This window comes from Octopus bimaculoides, chromosome 1 (assembly GCF_001194135.2).
Source record: "Octopus bimaculoides isolate UCB-OBI-ISO-001 chromosome 1, ASM119413v2, whole genome shotgun sequence".
Classification (NCBI taxonomy): domain Eukaryota; kingdom Metazoa; phylum Mollusca; class Cephalopoda; order Octopoda; family Octopodidae; genus Octopus; species Octopus bimaculoides.
Window position 1 is genome coordinate 105,179,607 of NC_068981.1, and position 11,698 is coordinate 105,191,304.

Consider the following 11,698-nt stretch of genomic DNA (forward strand, 5'->3'; position numbering starts at 1 on the left):
TATATATTAGGTTGGTGCATAATTATTGCAGCTTTTTTTTAATAAATTTTATTCAACAAAAACAATAACAACATTTAACAAAAACATCTTTAAATAATTCTTCCGGAGCATATTCACCATCTACTTCAATTACTGCTTCCCATTTGCTTGGCAGCCAGTCAGAATAATCATTTAAAGATGTTTTTGCTAAATGTTGTTATTGTTTTTGTTGAATAAAATTTATTGAAGAAAAACCACAATAATTATGAACCAATGCCTGTGCAACACATTTTTCAAGACATTCAAGTACTAATACAGATTTTCTAAAACCTAAATCGATGATGGACCTAGACAACTCTTACTGAACACAGTTTGAGAATCACTGTAGTGTTAAAATATAAAACCAACCCAATAACAAAGAAAGAAAAAGGTGGAAAGTAAAAGAAGGAAGGAAAACTGGAGGAAAGAGGAAGAATTACCTTTCAGTTGAAATATCAGTTCTCTTTCTTCTTCCAACTGTTTCTTTAAAATATTGACCTCTGGATGAGCATTGTCAATTGTGTCAGCATCTGTTGAGTTCTTAACAATTGGTTGATGTGCTCTAGACTGCAACAGACATTTATATATACATACATAAATATACATATGTAATTAATGAGAGAGACAGAATATGCCAGATGGGTCGAAATGATTGCAGTGATCAATAAAGATTCTTGTATTTTCCATCTTCCATCTCTCTCATTAATTACATACCCAATGAACACTAAGCCAGTGAATGTGCTTTGCCGGCAAACTACCAGTTGTAAGACTTTGGTATTTGCTGCTAAGACTAGCAAAAACTAAAGTCTAAGTAGGAATGCAGACAAATCACAAATCCCTTCAGGTAGATAAGAGGTGGAGCAATATCAGAGGAAGGTTAACAGGGAAAATAGTCTTCATGTGTGGCAGATGCACAGGTACAATAAACACTAGAAATATACAGGAAATAGACTCCATGAAATGCCAGTGAGGATACCAAGAAGTAGTTGATAGCTTTCATTATCTAGGTGAGCAAGTCAACAGTGGAGGTGGATGTTCCAAGAGTATTGTTGCAAGAATAAGAATAGGCTGGGCAAAGTTCAGAGAGTTTCTACCTTTGTTGACAACAAAGGGCCTTTCTCTCAAAGTGAAAGGCAGACTGTATGATGCCTGTGTACAAACAGCCATGCTACATGAGAGTGAAACATGGGCTGTGACTGCAGAGGATATGCAAAGGCTTGAAAGCAATGAAGCTAGCATGCTCCACTGGATGTGCAATGTCAGTATGTATGTATAACAGAGTGTAAGCATCTTGAGAAAAAAATTGGGCATACGAGGCATCAGATGTGGTGTGCAAGAGAGACGACTGTGCTGGTATGGCTATGTGATGCGTATGGATGAGGACAATTGCATAAAGAAGTGCTGATCTCTAACTGTGGAGGGAACCTGGTGAAAAGGTAGACCCAGGAAGACATGGGATGAGGTAGTGAAGCATGATCTTCAAATGTGGTGTCTCACGGAGGCAATGACAAGTGAGTGTGACCTTTGGAGATTTGCAATGCTTGAGAAGACTAGTCAAGCCAAGTGAAATCAAAAGCTGATGACATGTAACAGCATTTGTGCTTGTGACACATAAAAGCTCCAGTGACATGTAAAAGCACCAGTGCAGTGACAAATAAAATCACCCATGCCAGTGACATGTAAAAGGCACTCACTACACTCTCAGAGTGGTTGGCATTGGGAAGGGTATCCAGCTGTAGAAACCAAGCCAAAATCAGACTGGAATTGATGCAGTTCTTTGGTTGACCAGTTCCAGTCAAACCATCTAACCCATGCAAGCATGGAAAGTGGACATGAAATGATGATGATGATGATGATGATGATATATATTGTTTTCATGAAGCATTGTCTCATATATACATTTAAATTCTTTTTTTAAGCCAAAACAATGCAAGTTCAAAAGTTTAAAATACAGGCTGATGGGAGAGAAGGAAGGAGAGAGGGAGGGATATACACACATACATCTTCATCATCATCCTCACTATCAACATTGTTTAACACTCACTTTTCCATGCTTTTTCCATGCTACTGATGCAGATTTTCCATGGCTGGATTCCTTTCCTAATGTTAACTACCTTAAATGTTCTAGGTGCTTTTTTTACATTCTGTAAAGCGATTAGCATGCACGTGTGTGTGTGTGTGTGTGTGTGTGTGTGTGTGTGTGTGTGTGTGTGTGTGTGTGTGTGTGTACACACACACATCTATATTTTGGCAGTCATCTTTGTCAATAAATAATAAATTCATTGATTGCAGTGTTTATTCACTATTAAGTTTATAATTGTTATTTTACTTTAAAGCATTAACATCTTTTATCATAATCTTTTGAATTCACTGATCTCTATATGTATGTGCATGGATGTGTGTGTGTATTTTTATATTTAGAGAATGTATTATTAAATCAATAACATGTTTCCAAGCCTATATTCAGATAGATATTAATATAGATTAATACAATGATCTTCATTTAAAAGAAAAGCATCTATTGCCAGATGCTTTCTCAATTCATTAATCTTTAAAATTTCTCATAAATGATATAATATACAGAATAAATTTCAGATGATATGTATTTTTTTCTTACATCATTAAGATATTTTGAAAGTTGTTCTGAACTTTTTTCTATATTCTTTGCTGATTCCATCTTAGATTTCACCGGTGCAACTTGGTTTGTTCCTGAAACAAAATACAAACTCATGTTTAATTTGTCGTCTTAATTTATGCTTCAGAAGAGCTTTCATACACTGAACTTAATTTAAATCTGTGACCTCATCTTTGATATTGATATAGTGACAACATTTTAACCTGTTAACTCTTTTACTTTCCCCATCTAACAACCTGAGAAACTGCTCACTACAAGTTGAAGACAATGATCAGTGTTGTATTGATCCAAATGATTTATTTGAACAAATGTTGAATGCTTGTGTCTGTGGCACACTGGATCAGGTTATATAATGGTGGTAGTTAGGTATTCTACTCATAATAACGTTACATTCAGAAGAAATCTGATCTGAGAATGGTACAAGTGCTAGTCAATGCAAACAAATATCCAAAAAAGGTTCATTAAACCCACACAAATTATGCTGTCAAATATGCTGAACAAATCAAAAGACAAGAAAAAGAAAATAAATAAATGAATAAATGAAAGAATAACAGAAATAAAGAAGAAAACATGAAAGAATAAATTCAACCCAAGTCTCACCAGATGTCTTGCTTACTGCAGCAGATTTATTAGAATTAACTGAAGTTTTTGTCATGGATCGATGAACTGAAACTGTCTTCCATCCATAACCTGAACTAGGTACATTACTGTATTTGTTGGTCTTCTTTGACACATTGGCTGAAACAAATGTTAAATGTTATTTAAATGAGAATGGTTATGTAAGGCAAACAGAGGGATAATGTAAGGTACATTTAATGAAATGTTTAGTAAATATAGTTGCATTTAAGGTAAGCTCAGTGCTAATAATAGATCTCGGTCGCAATTTACAGCCATGAATTTGCAATAGTTTGATCAATTGTGTTATCAACTCATTGAATTAGGGTGAAAGTGGTTGGGTATTCCATAGACACATATAACCTTAATCATTGAACAGATCCAGCATAACACAGAATGTGACAAGGCTGCACCTTTCAATTACACATACAATTCGTTCATATAGCTTCCACATGGTTTCTATTTACCCAATTTTACCCACAAGGCTCCAGTCAAACCCAAGATTGTAGTAAAAGACATTTTCCCAAGATCTCATGTAGTGAAAATGAACCCAAATTTTCATGATTGCAAAGAGGATCTCTTAACCATTTAGCCATATGACATCTACATAATCACAGTGCAATCTGTGACAAATAAGGTGATATATGAAATAAGTGCGATATCATGATGATGTAATTTTAGTGAAATGTAATTTAAATAAAGAATGAAATAAGGATTTAAATAAGGAATAAACAGCATTATGTGAGATGAATTTTTATGAAAACTGAGGTAAATGTAGTTACATATAAGGTATATAAAAGCAACTGATAGTTATAACTTACTTGTTTTACTAAGATCAGTCACAAGAAGACTGGATTGCTCAGAGGTAGCAATCTCAATATTTTGGGGTTCCTTCAATACAAAGAAGAAAATAAAAACAGCTTACATATTAAAAGTATCTTAAAACATTTTTAAGAACATTTTAAGTAAAACTTTTTTTTACCCAACATTACATTTGACTTTTTTACCAACCTCTTCTCTTCTAAGGATTGAATGCTGGAGCTGGTAGCTTCCAATTCAGTCTCCTCCTGCCTCCCATTCATCATCATCGATTAACGTCCGCTTTCCATGCTAGCATGGGTTGGACGATTTGACTGAGGACTGGTGAAACCAGATGGCTACACCAGGCTCCAATCTGATTTGGCAGAGTTTCTACAGCTGGATGCCCTTCCTAATGCCAACCACTCCGAGAATGTAGTGGGTGCTTTTACATGCCACCGGCACAAAGGCCAGTCAGGCGGTACTGGCAACGGCCACACTCAAAATGGTGTATTTTATGTGCCACCTGCACAAGAGCCAGTCCAGGGGCACTGTGAATACAGCCCCAAGATACATAAACTTCTCCACTTGCTTCAATGATGTTCCACCAACATGCAGAATGCACTGGGAAGACTTTCTTGAGAGAACTCATGTCTCAGTTTTCATAATACTTATTCACATGCCTTCCTTGCAGCACTCAGCAGCAAATCCATTCAGTGCATGCTGGAGATGACCTTCTGACAAGCCAAGTAGTAGCATGTCATCTGCAAAAGTCAGCTGACTCATTCTACACCCACCAACTGCACTTCCACAACAGCTGCACATGTCAATCCTGTTCATAAAAATTTGTAGGCCTCAAAATGGACATTTCACTGCATGTCACAGGACCTGCTGTGGACAGTTGTGCAAGAGTTTGAGATTAACGGATAACTTCTGGCTGCCATGAAGTTTCTATGCAAATGCCCAAATGTCTGTATTCAGGTAAATGGTGAAAATTTAAATCTTTCAATGTGGGAATCAGACTCCAGTAGGGATACATATTATCACCTCTCCTTTCCATAATTTTTATGAACTAGGTTGATAAGTGTGTGTGTGTGTGTGTGTGCGCGCACACGTGTTTATGTGTGTGTGTGTGTGCGTGCGTGTATGTATGTGTGTGTGCATGTGTGCGATCATCTTCATCATCATTATCATCATCTTTTCATGTCCATCTTCCACGCTGGTTTAAGTTGAACAATTTCGATTAACACAATCACCTGGTCTTTGGAGTGCTTTTACCAAAGGTTGCTCTGTTGTAAGCATTTACTGACCAGGCCCCTAGCCAGTAAATAACTCATATCTTGGGTTTCTCTGCATCCTACTGCAGTGACCTATAGGTTGTGGTTTCTTCCACCCGTTCTCCACCCCACCCCATTTCCAGTATCAGAAGTCCTGTAAAAGGCCATGGGCATTGCCTTTCTTCCTCCTCAAAGCATATATGTAAAGAAAACCAAAAGATGGGTTGTTATACATTAATGTTTAAAATAGCTGAGAAAAACGGTTACTCACAAATGATGCTGACACTGACGAAGCTGGTTCATTGTTGATGACAACAGGACTGAGATCAAAACCATAAATGTCTCCTACAGAATTCTCTGCTGATGATTTGGCTGAGGAATACAACAGAGACCAAAAATCTTTGAAACACAAACTATTGACTTAACAACATTTTTGTTAAATTCTATATTAGAGATGAACCCAGCCAAGCTACCAACTGAAATGTCTGATGATGCTCAAAGAAGCATCTCTGCTAGATAATTTTCATCTAAAATTTTAATGATATTCTTCTGTGTTTTTTATACATCTATATAAGAAACTTTATCAAGACAAATACCACAGCTGTATGATTTTCTAATGTGTATGTATGTTAAGTAAGACATACAGAATGCTATTTTGAAATAATACTGCTTCTGTCACTTAGAATAAATTTTTATCTGGCCTACCAACTACTTGTGACACCAGTGGTTTGTTAATCATTGTTTTTCTGTATCATTAGAGGTTAAATTGATCAAAGTATGTGGTTGCTAGTGGATGCTTGCTACTGATAATGTGCATATACACAGAAATTCAGATTTAGCTGGGGTACCACCTTGAAATATTCAACAATTCAACCCCAGTACATATTTTCTTAAGTCTGGTACTTATTTCACAGGTTTCTTTTGCTGAACTAGTAAGTTACAGGGATGTAAACAAACTAACACAGTTATCAAGCAGTGAGAAAGAGACAGACACAAACATAAAGGTACATACACACATACGTACGTATGTACATACATACATACATACATATATGACAGGCTTCTTTCTGTTCTTGTCCACTAAATCCACTCATAAGACTTTAGTAGGCCCATGGCTATAGTAGAAGACACTTGTCTAAGGAACCACACAGTGGGACTAAATCCAAAATCATGTGGTTCGGAAGGAAACTTCTTCCACATAGCCTGAATCATTCTGATACGTTTTTTTTTCTTTTATTCATCCACTATATCTTTTTGATCTTTTTCAACATTGAAGTGAAGTAAAACTGTAGACCAAGACAATAGTCAAACCACTGAATTGTAAAATTTAAACCTGCTATTGCAAATAGCACACTGGGAGCACACTGCAGGCTAAGACTTACACTAATAAACTTTCACACTTGTTCTCTAAAGAATTATATGCGTTTAAAACACTAAAAGAATATGAAAATACTGAAAGAGAAATTTACCATTTGATTTTCTCTGATTTAATTCTGTTTTCTCTGATTCTTTCACTAGACTTTCATATGTATTGTTTTCTTTGGCCTCTGATAAAACAAACACAAATTATTAATTTAAAGAATGACGTCCCCAATTATTAGCCACAAGATTATCTACAGAATAAAAATGTGCAAATAAAATAACTCATATACTTTGTAGACTAAAATTAAATTCATTATGCAAAAACAGGAATACCTCAACTTAAACTTTTGACTGGTTCCAAAACATGACTTAACTCAATAATTGTGTAACACAAAAAAATCATTTTAAGAATTTTATTAGCTTATATCTTTTTTGATAAATAATTTTATTAGCTTATATCTTTTTTAATAAATGGTTTAAGAATTTTATTAGCTTATATCTTTTTTAATAAATGGTTTAAGAATTTTATTAGCTTATATCTTTTTTAATAAATGGTTTAAGAATTTTATTAGCTTATATCTTTTTTAATAAATGGTTTAAGAATTTTATTAGCTTATATCTTTTTTAATAAATGGTTTAAGAATTTTATTAGCTTATATCTTTTTTAATAAATGGTTTAAGAATTTTATTAGCTTATATCTTTTTTAATAAATAATTTTATTAGCTTATATCTTTTTTAATAAATAATTTTATTAGCTTATATCTTTTTTAATAAATAATTTTATTAGCTTATAACTTTTTTAATAAATAATTTTATTAGCTTATATCTTTTTTAATAAATGCTTGTAACTTTTTTAAATGATGGTTTGTACATATTTTCATGTGTATTTTATTTGATTTTCCACTTCAGTATTGATTTTCAGGTGCTTTTTTATTTTTATATTTTTATGCTTTTAAACATTTTCACTAAGCCCTTCATAAAGCCAGTTAAGTCAACTGAAGTTGAGGTTTATTTGATGTTAAGTCAAAAGTGACATAACTCAAAACAACATTAAATTGAGGCATACCTGTGTGTACGGTTTGTGTCAGGGTGCATGACTTAGTGGTTAGGGTATTTGGATAACGATCGTAAGATGATGAGTTCGATAACCGGCAGCATGTCGTGTCCTTGAGCAAGACATTTTATTTCACATTGCTCCAGTTCACTCAGCTGGCAAATATGAGTAATACCTGTATTTCAAAGGGCCAGCCTTATCATATCCTGCATCACACTGAATCTCTTTGAGAACTACATTAAAGGTACACATGTCTGTGGAGTGCTCAGTCACTTGTATGTTAATTTCACGAGCAGGTTGTTTCGTTCATAGGATCAACTGGAACCCTCATCATCATAACTGACAGAGTGCCAGAATATGTGTTATTTTTGTTTTTTTGTTTAGCAAAAAAACAAAATTATATTCTAATATAATGCTTAAATATCAATTCTGAGAAGGCTTAATGGCATTTCATCTGTCTCTATGTTCTGAGTTCAAATTCTGCCAAAGTCCAGTGGAACACTGGGGTCAATGTGATTGACTTGCCCCCAACTCTGAAATTGCTGGCGTTAAGCCAAAATTTGAAATCAATATTGATGATGACAATTTTTAAATGAGGTACAAAACCACAAATTTGTGGTTGGGGTATAGCACACTAAACTAACCAAGTATTTTACTGGTACTTTCTTTTATATAAATCACAAGATGAAAGGTAAAGTCTACCCCCATGATAAAGACAAGAATGTCCTACACTCTCATTCCTCTTCCATATAAAATGTAGGCCGTATGACTAAGAATAAAATCAATATAATTCTAATACTTACCAGTACTGAGAGTAGCATTTGGAATATATTCTTTAATATTATTATTAAGATGTGCATCACTAGAAAACTGAACAGAATCATCCACAAGATAGTGTGGCTGCTTTGCTTCCTCAACAACCAAATTATTTGGTGGAAGTATTTCATTAGCTGGAAGAGTTGATGACAAATTAATGTTGTGTAGAGCATTATGAAGCTCTTTGATTTCTTCATTAGTGACCGTTCCCTGAAATACTGAACAAATATGAAGAATATATATATATATATATATATATATATATATATATATATATATATATATATATATATATATATATATATATATATATATATATATATATATCGGACCTTTACAGAGAGGAATCGCTCAGCCAGCTTCACAATCCCCTCTTCTGAAATAAGTAAAAGAATAAAAGAATATATATGCATATAGTATACAGAAAGGATTATAATACAAGCTGTGTAATCATGAAGGATGTCTGTGTATTCTAGTTATCAGTTGTATCCATGTAATATGTAGATGTTTTATTTCAAATGAGAAAATCACACAAGTTGAAATTCATGCTCAAGTATATTATTATTAAAATGATACAATATATTCCAGTCTTTGTTTTAATATATATCCATGTGTGTAATATATATATATATATATATATATATACAAAGAGGAGGAAATAGCATCACATAATGTGGCGGACAACCTACGGGACAACCTGTCGAGGGCCACCTTGCTTCACCCACATCGGTACCTACCAAATCTACTCACAAGACTCTGGTCAGCCCGAGGCTATAGTAGAAGACACGTGCTCAAGGTGCCATGCAATGGGACTGAACCCAGAACCATGTGCTTAAGAAGCAAACTTCTTACCACACAACCATGCCTGTGCCTATGTATACAATACATCTATATATCTATCTATCTATGTATCTATTTATATATATATATATATATATAAAGACATACACACAATTATATACTCATATACATGCATGTAAACAAATAAATAAAATAAAAGCTTGTATCTATATACATTGACATATATATAGGGAGTAAAAAAATAACGACATACAATATTCATACACAGACCCATATAGATATATAACCTGTTGTACAGATATTCATACATCATACACACATGCATGCACACACACACACACATACACACATAATGCATGCACACACATAAGCACACACGTGCAGGTGCACACACACATGCACGCATGCACACACACACACGCACGCACACACACACACACACACACACACAACACACACACACACACACAACACACACACACACACATACATACATAGTAACTACTTTATGTATAAGAGCAAAACCGTTGCTAGAAAAAATCATTGAAATGAGTCATTGATGATCCAATGCAATGTGTTGTATGATTCTTGAGCCCAGCCAAAGATTTGCTCATTTTATCACATAATGCACCGCTGTGCTGGCTGGCAGAGGGAACAGGTTCCACAGTATGAAGTCTTTTGACATGCTTTTTCAGTCCTCCAGCTGAAAGGCACACCTTTCCACAGGTTGCACATGTTCTGTTGTGAACAATAGGCGTCTCACAATTTATAAGGGATTGATTCCTGTGAGTTCTCTGTTAGCTGACCAAGCCTGCATGACTCAAGCATTTCCTCCCACGAATCGCACACATAAAAAGCAACATTCCTTCATTTTCCACAGGTTCATTCTTTCTAAGCCTTCTCTTGATCTTCTCGTGCTTCATTCTCTCTTTTTCAAACTTCGAACAACCACTGTGCACTCTTTTCCTCCATCCATTTTGGTTTTGTGCCTCCCTCTCCCAATCAACAACTGAAACCCCTCTCTGCATCAGAGCAATTCTAAGGCAGTCCTTGAACCTCATTTTGGGTTTGTGTGCTGGCCTTCTACCAATTTCCAGTGCACCACACAGCCATGCCTGCACTTCTACTCTTATGAAACTTTCCCCTTCTCTTCTACCAATATACTGTCCATATCCTCTCATATAGTCATATTCTTGTATCCTGAAATGCTCTGGCATCTTGTCAACATCCTCTCTACCTTCTTTCCAGTTACTCCCACTCTCGTTTATGCAATGTGGTGTAACCAAGTATTTCCTCTATAGCAAGACACTTGTGCTTGTCCCTCTATCATACTTTAGCCTCCCCAACATCTGGCATAAAAACACTATCACCCCACTCTTAAATACTTCACCCACTTGCCTTAATTGAGGGTTTTTATTCCTTTTTCTGTGTCTTTTCTTGTCTTGCAAGTTACATGGCAATTTCACTAGTGCCAGTGTCACAACAAAAAGCATCCAGTACACTCTGTGAAGTGGTTGGTGTAAGGAAGGGCAGCCAGCTGTAGAAACCATGCCAAAGTAAACACTGAAGTTCAATGCAGGCTTGGCATTTGACAGATCCTGTCAAATCTATGTCAGCATGGAAAGCAGTTTTTAATGATGATGATGATGACGACAACGACGACAGTGTGTGTGTGTGTGTGTGTGTGAGAGAGAGAGAGAGAGATGAGCAATGTTAAAACTTAGAATAGTTTTCAATAACAGTGGCACTTGTTACTAATAGAAGTGCACCCCAAGGTATTTATGATACAATAAACAATCCAGATAAACATTGTCCACTTTCACTCATTACAAGGCCTAGCAAGGACCAATAAGTGAGAGTCTATTTTCAGAATACCAGCTAAATTTCCCTCAAATCACACACAACCATTCAAAAAAATAACAGAAGATACATTAAACATTGTGGTTCTAAATATTGGGTTATCCGGAAAGTTTGTGCCGATTTATAGTAGCTTATCTTTCGACTTATTTTAGAACATGGTTGAGTCCATAAAATAGGATTTGACTACACCTCCATTTAGAGCACAGTTTAAGCTGTCTTTTCGTGGAAGAAGGTTTATGTTCCTATATCATCATCATCATCATCATCGTTTAACGTCCGCTTTCCATGCTAGCATGGGTTGGACGATTTGACTGAGGACTGGTGAAACCGGATGGCAACACCAGGCTCCAGTCTGATTTGGCAGAGTTTCTACAGCTGGATGCCCTTCCTAACGCCAACCACTCAGAGAGTGTAGTGGGTGCTTTTACGTGTCACCCGCACGAAAACGGCCACGCTCGAAA

At 35.4% G+C, this 11,698-nt stretch overlaps 1 protein-coding gene across 1 annotated transcript in view; it reads right to left on the reverse strand.

The window, feature by feature from the left end:
- Positions 1-11,698, reverse strand: part of LOC106871085 (centrosomal protein of 162 kDa) — a 69,932-nt gene that overhangs the window by 44,478 nt on the left and 13,756 nt on the right. The window contains exons 7-13 of the mRNA XM_014917370.2: positions 8,564-8,794; positions 6,813-6,890; positions 5,615-5,715; positions 4,090-4,159; positions 3,254-3,391; positions 2,636-2,727; positions 459-585 (exon numbers count right to left, since the gene is read on the reverse strand). Of these exons, the coding sequence (XP_014772856.1) occupies positions 459-585; positions 2,636-2,727; positions 3,254-3,391; positions 4,090-4,159; positions 5,615-5,715; positions 6,813-6,890; positions 8,564-8,794 (837 nt within the window). The remainder of the gene's footprint in view (positions 1-458; positions 586-2,635; positions 2,728-3,253; positions 3,392-4,089; positions 4,160-5,614; positions 5,716-6,812; positions 6,891-8,563; positions 8,795-11,698) is intronic.